At 47.8% G+C, this 10,000-nt stretch overlaps 1 protein-coding gene across 1 annotated transcript in view; it reads left to right on the forward strand.

Annotated features, from left to right (window-relative positions):
* Positions 1-389: 389 nt before the first annotated feature.
* The window catches only part of LOC311124672 (teneurin-4-like), a gene marked incomplete at both ends in the record, with an annotated part of 140,040 nt that continues 130,429 nt past the window's right edge, over positions 390-10,000 (forward strand). Inside the window, 3 exon segments of the mRNA XM_084198778.1 lie at positions 390-451; positions 454-650; positions 9,408-9,675. Coding sequence (XP_084054904.1) covers positions 390-451; positions 454-650; positions 9,408-9,675 — 527 coding nt within the window.

Below are 10,000 nucleotides of genomic sequence, written 5' to 3' on the forward strand. Positions count from 1 at the left end.
GAGAGAGAGAGAGAGAGAGAGAGAGAGAGAGAGAGAGAGAGAGAGAGAGAGAGAGAGAGACAGGTACACAATCCATGTGTCAATACACAATCCATGTGTCAATTTTCTCAAGGCTTAAAAATCCTTCTTTAACCTGTCTCCTCCCCTTCATCTACACTGATTGAAGTGAATTTAACAAGTGACATCAATAAGGGATCGTAGCTTTCACCTGGATTCACCTGGTCAGCTATGTCATGGAAAGAGCAGGTGTTCATAATGTTTTTGTATACTCAGCATAAGACCATATTTTAGGGTCTGTAAACATCAGTCAACATTGTGTGGTGAAATGTCCCTTTAAATTCACATTTGTTCTACTTAATTCCACCATGTTTGTGTGTTTTTCTTCCAAGTTTTGACCTGGTGACCAACGGTGGCGTGGCCATCGCCCTGCGTTTCGAGCGCGCTCCGTTCATCACCAGGAGCACACGCTGGTGGTTGCATGGGGACGCTTCTTCGTCATGGATACCGTTGTGATGCGTCACGAGGAGAATGAGATCCCCAGCTGTGATGTCAGCGGTTTCACGCGTCCGTCCCCCATCGTGTCGCCCGCACCCCTCACCGCTTTCGCTGGGGCCTGCTCCGAGAGGGGGACCATCGTACCCGAAATACAGGTACAGACCCCCGATAGAATTACAAATAGAATCCCAGCAATGTAATAGGGTCTTATTTTACCAGGTAGGTTGACTGAGAACGCATGTTCATTTACAGAAACAACCTGGGGAATAGTTACAGGGGAGTGGAGGGGGGGGATGAATGAGCCAATTGGGAAGACCCCGTCTTGTCCTCGCAAGACCCTCTTCCTCTCGTCCCTGCACTGTGCCTCTTCTGTTCTCTTCTCTTCTCTTGTTCTCCTCCCCTCCACTCCTCCTCCTCCTCCTCCTCCTCCTCCTCCTCCTCCTCCTCCTTCCTCCCCTCCACTCCTCCTCCTCCTCTGTCTCTCCTCTCATATTGATTCATTGTACAGACAGCTAAAGCTCCCCACTCTAAAGACCAGTGTAATAATGACTCAGTCCTGTGATGCTGTCTGACCAGTGTAATAATGACTCAGTCCTGTGATGCTGTCTGACCAGTGTAATAATGACTCAGTCCTATGATGCTGTCTGACCAGTGTAATAATGACTCAGTCCTGTGATGCTGTCTGACCAGTGTAATAATGACTCAGTCCTGTGATGCTGTCTGACCAGTGTAATAATGACTCAGTCCTATGATGCTGTCTGACCAGTGTAATAATGACTCAGTCCTGTGATGCTCTCTGACCAGTGTAATAATGACTCAGTCCTGTGATGCTGTCTGACCAGTGTAATAATGACTCAGTCCTGTGATGCTGTCTGACCAGTGTAATAATGACTCAGTCATGTGATGCTGCCTGACCAGTGTAATAATGACTCAGTCCTGTGATGCTGTCTGACCAGTGTAATAATGACTCAGTCCTGTGATGCTGTCTGACCAGTGTAATAATGACTCAGTCCTGTGATGCTGTCTGACCAGTGTAATAATGACTCAGTCCTGTGATGCTGTCTGACCAGTGTAATAATGACTCAGTCATGTGATGCTGTCTGACCAGTGTAATAATGACTCAGTCATGTGATGCTGTCTGACCAGTGTAATAATGACTCATTCCTGTGATGCTGTCTGACCAGTGTAATAATGACTCAGTCCTGTGATGCTGTCTGACCAGTGTAATAATGACTCATTCCTGTGATGCTGTCTGACCAGTGTAATAATGACTCAGTCCTGTGATGCTGTCTGACCAGTGTAATAATGACTCAGTCCTGTGATGCTGTCTGACCAGTGTAATAATGACTCAGTCCTGTGATGCTGTCTGACCAGTGTAATAATGACTCAGTCCTGTGATGCTGCCTGACCAGTGTAATAATGACTCAGTCCTGTGATGCTGCCTGACCAGTGTAATAATGACTCAGTCCTGTGATGCTGTCTGACCAGTGTAATAATGACTCAGTCCTGTGATGCTGTCTGACCAGTGTAATAATGACTCAGTCATGTGATGCTGTCTGACCAGTGTAATAATGACTCAGTCCTGTGATGCTGTCTGACCAGTGTAATAATGACTCAGTCCTGTGATGCTGTCTGACCAGTGTAATAATGACTCAGTCCTGTGATGCTGTCTGACCAGTGTAATAATGACTCAGTCCTGTGATGCTGTCTGACCAGTGTAATAATGACTCAGTCCTGTGATGCTGTCTGACCAGTGTAATAATGACTCAGTCCTGTGATGCTGTCTGACCAGTGTAATAATGACTCAGTCCTGTGATGCTGTCTGACCAGTGTAATAATGACTCAGTCCTGTGATGCTGCCTGACCAGTGTAATAATGACTCAGTCCTGTGATGCTGTCTGACCAGTGTAATAATGACTCAGTCCTGTGATGCTGTCTGACCAGTGTAATAATGACTCAGTCCTGTGATGCTGTCTGACCAGTGTAATAATGACTCAGTCCTGTGATGCTGTCTGACCAGTGTAATAATGACTCAGTCCTGTGATGCTGTCTGACCAGTGTAATAATGACTCAGTCCTGTGATGCTCTCTGACCAGTGTAATAATGACTCAGTCCTGTGATGCTGTCTGACCAGTGTAATAATGACTCAGTCCTGTGATGCTGTCTGACCAGTGTAATAATGACTCAGTCCTGTGATGCTGCCTGACCAGTGTAATAATGACTCAGTCCTGTGATGCTGTCTGACCAGTGTAATAATGACTCAGTCCTGTGATGCTGTCTGACCAGTGTAATAATGACTCAGTCATGTGATGCTGTCTGACCAGTGTAATAATGACTCAGTCCTGTGATGCTGTCTGACCAGTGTAATAATGACTCAGTCCTGTGATGCTGTCTGACCAGTGTAATAATGACTCAGTCATGTGATGCTGTCTGACCAGTGTAATAATGACTCAGTCCTGTGATGCTGTCTGACCAGTGTAATAATGACTCAGTCCTGTGATGCTGTCTGACCAGTGTAATAATGACTCAGTCATGTGATGCTGTCTGACCAGTGTAATAATGACTCAGTCCTGTGATGCTGTCTGACCAGTGTAATAATGACTCAGTCCTGTGATGCTGTCTGACCAGTGTAATAATGACTCAGTCCTGTGATGCTGTCTGACCAGTGTAATAATGACTCAGTCCTGTGATGCTGTCTGACCAGTGTAATAATGACTCAGTCCTGTGATGCTGTCTGACCAGTGTAATAATGACTCAGTCCTGTGATGCTGTCTGACCAGTGTAATAATGACTCAGTCCTGTGATGCTGTCTGACCAGTGTAATAATGACTCAGTCCTGTGATGCTGTCTGACCAGTGTAATAATGACTCAGTCCTGTGATGCTGTCTGACCAGTGTAATAATGACTCAGTCATGTGATGCTGTCTGACCAGTGTAATAATGACTCAGTCCTGTGATGCTGTCTGACCAGTGTAATAATGACTCAGTCCTGTGATGCTGTCTGACCAGTGTAATAATGACTCAGTCCTGTGATGCTGTCTGACCAGTGTAATAATGACTCAGTCCTGTGATGCTGTCTGACCAGTGTAATAATGACTCAGTCCTGTGATGCTGCCTGACCAGTGTAATAATAACTCAGTCCTGTGATGCTGTCTGACCAGTGTAATAATGACTCAGTCCTGTGATGCTGTCTGACCAGTGTAATAATGACTCAGTCCTGTGATGCTGTCTGACCAGTGTAATAATGACTCAGTCATGTGATGCTGTCTGACCAGTGTAATAATGACTCAGTCCTGTGATGCTGTCTGACCAGTGTAATAATGACTCAGTCCTGTGATGCTGTCTGACCAGTGTAATAATGACTCAGTCCTGTGATGCTGTCTGACCAGTGTAATAATGACTCAGTCCTGTGATGCTGTCTGACCAGTGTAATAATGACTCAGTCCTGTGATGCTGTCTGACCAGTGTAATAATGACTCAGTCCTGTGATGCTGTCTGACCAGTGTAATAATGACTCAGTCCTGTGATGCTGTCTGACCAGTGTAATAATGACTCAGTCCTGTGATGCTGTCTGACCAGTGTAATAATGACTCAGTCCTGTGATGCTGCCTGACCAGTGTAATAATGACTCAGTCCTGTGATGCTGTCTGACCAGTGTAATAATGACTCAGTCCTGTGATGCTGTCTGACCAGTGTAATAATGACTCAGTCCTGTGATGCTGTCTGACCAGTGTAATAATGACTCAGTCCTGTGATGCTGTCTGACCAGTGTAATAATGACTCAGTCCTGTGATGCTGTCTGACCAGTGTAATAATGACTCAGTCCTGTGATGCTGCCTGACCAGTGTAATAATGACTCAGTCCTGTGATGCTGCCTGATCAGTGTAATAATGACTCAGTCCTGTGATGCTGCCTGACCAGTGTAATAATGACTCAGTCCTGTGATGCTGTCTGACCAGTGTAATAATGACTCAGTCCTGTGATGCTGTCTGACCAGTGTAATAATGACTCAGTCCTGTTATGCTGTCTGACCAGTGTAATAATGGACAGTCCTGTGATGCTGTCTGACCAGTGTAATAATGACTCAGTCATGTGATGCTGTCTGACCAGTGTAATAATGACTCAGTCCTGTGATGCTGTCTGACCAGTGTAATAATGACTCAGTCCTGTGATGCTGCCTGACCAGTGTAATAATGACTCAGTCCTGTGATGCTGTCTGACCAGTGTAATAATGACTCAGTCCTGTGATGCTGTCTGACCAGTGTAATAATGACTCAGTCATGTGATGCTGTCTGACCAGTGTAATAATGACTCAGTCCTGTGATGCTGTCTGACCAGTGTAATAATGACTCAGTCCTGTGATGCTGTCTGACCAGTGTAATAATGACTCAGTCCTGTGATGCTGTCTGAACAGTGTAATTGGTGTGAGGAAACGCGGGTGATTTACAATGCGCATCGTACTGTGTCAGTGCAGAATGATGAGGATGATGATTACACCTCCCCCTCCTCAACACCCAGGACACATTTGCATTTCTATGGGGAGTTAAAAAGCCACACTGACACAGTTTTTTATTTTAATTTTAAAGGATGATGGTTCGGTTGAGTGTGTGTGTGTGTGTGTCTCTTCATGTCCTCTCTAATGACTCTCTCCCCCAGTAGTTAGCTTTGTGTGATTTATTACATACAGTAACAGTATCATATAGGCTTCCTCACTGTGTAGTCTGATCTCTCTCTCTACCAGCCCATCCCTAGCCTCTCTCTCTCTCTCTCTCTCTCTCTCTCTCTCTCTCTCTCTCTCTCTCTCTCACTCTCTCTTCATAACAGAACACGTCATAATGGTAAAGACCAGCCCGACCTACCCGGCCTGTTCCGGATCGTTAGGACGCTGGGCAGGGTACATCAGACCAGCCAGTGACCTCTAACCCTCGGGCCAGTATTCATAAAGCGTATCAGAGTAGAAGTGTGGATCTAGGATCAGGTCCTCCCTGTCCATGGCTGCGTTTACACAGCCAGCCCAATTCTGATATTTTTCAGCTCTGAAAAATATCTGATGTGAAAAGATGTGTGATTGATCAAATGACCAATTACTGGAAAAAAAAGGTCAGAATCGGGTTGCCTGTCTAAACGCAGCCCTTTATAATCTTATTCATTATGGATCAGCATTCGTACTCTGAGACTCTTTAAGCATACGGCCCCTGAACTCTGTCCAGTGTTTCCCAACCAGCTAGGTTCTGGGGTCCTCCAGCCACATCCATTCCACCAGCAACACAGACTGGTTCTAACCTTTAACTATTTCACCAATAGCCAGTCGAACCTGATTCAACTGATCAAGGGCTGGATGAGTAGTTGACTTGGTTGAATCAGGTATGGTCACACTGGAATATATCAGATATTTAGACATCAAAAATATTTAGAGTGGCCTGACGACAGTTTAGAGAAACATTGCACTACCAGCTCTCCCACTGAACTTCCACTCTGTCTGTCTGTCTGTCTGTCTGTCTGTCTGTCTGTCTGTCTGTCTGTCTGTCTGTCTGTCTGTCTGTCTGTCTGTCGGTATGTTTGTCTGTCTGTCTGTCTGTCTCTGTCGGTCTGTCTCTCTCTGTCTGTCTGGCTGTCTTTCTGTCTCTGTCTGTCTGTCTGTCTGTCTGTCTGTCTGTCTGTCTGTCTGTCTGTCTGTCTGTCTGTCTGTCTCACCACAAGATGCTGCAATAAGACTGCGCTGGGGTTGACACAGTCTTTACCAACACCAGGGGGTTGACACAGTCTTTACCAACACCAGGGGGTTGACCTAGTCTTCACCAACACCAGGGGGTTGACCTAGTCTTCACCAACACCAGGGGGTTGACCTAGTCTTTACCAACACCAGGGGGTTGACACAGTCTTCACCAACACCAGGGGGTTGACACAGTCTTCACCAACACCAGGGGGTTGACCTAGTCTTCACCAACACCAGGGGGTTGACCTAGTCTTCACCAACACCAGGGGGTTGACACAGTCTTTACCAACACCAGGGGGTTGACCTAGTCTTCACCAACACCAGGGGGTTGACCTAGTCTTCACCAACACCAGGGGGTTGACCTAGTCTTCACCAACACCAGGGGGTTGACACAGTCTTTACCAACACCAGGGGGTTGACCTAGTCTTCACCAACACCAGGGGGTTGACACAGTCTTCACCAACACCAGGGGGTTGACACAGTCTTCACCAACACCAGGGGGTTGACCTAGTCTTCACCAACACCAGGGGGTTGACCTAGTCTTCACCAACACCAGGGGGTTGACACAGTCTTCACCAACACCAGGGGGTTGACACAGTCTTTACCAACACCAGGGGGTTGACCTAGTCTTCACCAACACCAGGGGGTTGACTTAGTCTTCACCAACACCAGGGGGTTGACCTAGTCTTCACCAACACCAGGGGGTTGACACAGTCTTCACCAACACCAGGGGGTTGACCTAGTCTTCACCAACACCAGGGGGTTGACCTAGTCTTCACCAACACCAGGGGGTTGACACAGTCTTTACCAACACCAGGGGGTTGACCTAGTCTTCACCAACACCAGGGGGTTGACCTAGTCTTCACCAACACCAGGGGGTTGACCTAGTCTTCACCAACACCAGGGGGTTGACACAGTCTTTACCAACACCAGGGGGTTGACCTAGTCTTCACCAACACCAGGGGGTTGACACAGTCTTTACCAACACCAGGGGGTTGACACAGTCTTTACCAACACCAGGGGGTTGACCTAGTCTTCACCAACACCAGGGGGTTGACCTAGTCTTCACCAACACCAGGGGGTTGACACAGTCTTCACCAACACCAGGGGGTTGACACAGTCTTTACCAACACCAGGGGGTTGACACAGTCTTCACCAACACCAGGGGGTTGACCTAGTCTTCACCAACACCAGGGGGTTGACCTAGTCTTCACCAACACCAGGGGGTTGACACAGTCTTTACCAACACCAGGGGGTTGACACAGTCTATACCAACACCAGGGGTTGACACAGTCTTCACCAACACCAGGGGGTTGACACAGTCTTCACCAACACCAGGGGGTTGACACAGTCTTCACCAACACCAGGGGGTTGACACAGTCTTCACCAACAACAGGGGGTTGACACAGTCTATACCAACACCAGGGGGTTGACACAGTCTATACCAACACCAGGGGGTTGACACAGTCTTCACCAACACCAGGGGGTTGACACAGTCTTCACCAACACCAGGGGGTTGACACAGTCTTCACCAACACCAGGGGGTTGACACAGTCTTCACCAACACCAGGGGGTTGACACAGTCTTTACCAACACCAGGGGGTTGACACAGTCTTTACCAACACCAGGGGGTTGACACAGTCTATACCAACACCAGGGGGTTGACACAGTCTTCACCAACACCAGGGGGTTGACACAGTCTTCACCAACACCAGGGGGTTGACACAGTCTTCACCAACACCAGGGGGTTGACACAGTCTTCACCAACACCAGGGGGTTGACACAGTCTATACCAACACCAGGGGGTTGACACAGTCTATACCAACACCAGGGGGTTGACACAGTCTTCACCAACACCAGGGGGTTGACACAGTCTTCACCAACACCAGGGGGTTGACACAGTCTTCACCAACACCAGGGGGTTGACACAGTCTTCACCAACACCAGGGGGTTGACACAGTCTTCACCAACACCAGGGGGTTGACACAGTCTTTACCAACACCAGGGGGTTGACACAGTCTTTACCAACACCAGGGGGTTGACACAGTCTTTACCAACACCAGGGGGTTAACACAGTCTTTACCAACACCAGGGGGTTGACACAGTCTTCACCAACACCAGGGGGTTGACCTAGTCTTCACCAACACCAGGGGGTTGACCTAGTCTTCACCAACACCAGGGGGTTGACACAGTCTTTACCAACACCAGGGGGTTGACACAGTCTATACCAACACCAGGGGGTTGACACAGTCTTCACCAACACCAGGGGGTTGACACAGTCTTCACCAACACCAGGGGGTTGACACAGTCTTCACCAACACCAGGGGGTTGAAGCAGTCTTCACCAACACCAGGGGGTTGACACAGTCTTCACCAACACCAGGGGGTTGACCTAGTCTTCACCAACACCAGGGGGTTGACCTAGTCTTCACCAACACCAGGGGGTTGACCTAGTCTTCACCAACACCAGGGGGTTGACACAGTCTTTACCAACACCAGGGGGTTGACCTAGTCTTTACCAACACCAGGGGGTTGACACAGTCTTCACCAACACCAGGGTATTACATCATACATTTAAAATTTACATTTTAGTCATTTAGCAGACGCTCTTATCCAGAGCGACTTACAGATAGTGAGTGCAAACATTATCATACTATCATCTATAGTGAATCAACACAGTCCTATAAACAACACCAGTGTATTACATAATCTCTTGTGAATCAACACAGTCTGTACCAACACCATAGTAAATCAACACATGGACACATACTATACATGTTTTGAGTGTCCAAGGGCATATTAGTGTCAGTTGTCATAGTAATGAAATGAAAGAAAGCCTCTCCAGGAGGAGGTTCCTATCCCCGGGACAGACAGTAGGGTGGTAGTGTAACGGTCAAATATGTCCCCCGGTGTAACCATCTATTTCTTCCCCCCTCCCCCCAGGCTCTCCAGGAAAAGGTTCCTATCCCCGGGACAGACATGGCGTTGAGCTACCTGAGCAGTAGGGTGGTAGTGTAACGGTCAAATATGTCCCCCGGTGTAACCATCTATTTCTTCCCCCCTCCCCCAGGCTCTCCAGGAAGAGGTTCCTATCCCCGGGACAGACATGGCGTTGAGCTACCTGAGCAGTAGGGTGGTAGTGTAACGGTCAAATATGTCCCCCGGTGTAACCATCTATTTCTTCCCCCCATCCCCCAGGCTCTCCAGGAAGAGGTTCCTATCCCCGGGACAGACATGGCGTTGAGCTACCTGAGCAGCAGGACACCTGGGTATAAGTCCATCCTGCGGGTGACCCTGACCCACCCCACCGTGCCGTTTAACCTGATGAAGGTACACCTTATGGTGGCGGTGGAGGGTAGGCTGTTCAGGAAGTGGTTCCCTGCTGCTCCTAATCTCAACTATGACTTCATCTGGGACAAGGCTGATGTCTACAGCCAGAAGGTCTACGGGCTGTCTGAGGCCTTCGGTGAGGGGAAATAAATCATTACTTATTTATCCGTTGTTGCTACAGTACTTGTATGTCGGTAGGCTTTTGGTGGAAGGACATACCTGTAGTTGTATGTAATTGATTGATTATTGATTGATGGATGGATTGATTGATGGCTTGATTGAATTATGGCTTGATTGAATTATGGATTGATTGATTGACTGATTGATTTTTTTATTCTACTTGTAAGTCTGTTGTTAATCAGCAATGGAACAATAAAGATCATTCTGAATCTATTTTTACCTGGTCTTATTCAGAGTAACTAACATTACCTGTCCTCTCTCTAGTGTCAGTGGGTTATGGA

The sequence above is a fragment of the Coregonus lavaretus genome (genome assembly GCF_964263955.1).
Source record: "Coregonus lavaretus genome assembly, contig: HAP1_SCAFFOLD_1024, whole genome shotgun sequence".
In the NCBI taxonomy this organism is placed as follows: domain Eukaryota; kingdom Metazoa; phylum Chordata; class Actinopteri; order Salmoniformes; family Salmonidae; genus Coregonus; species Coregonus lavaretus.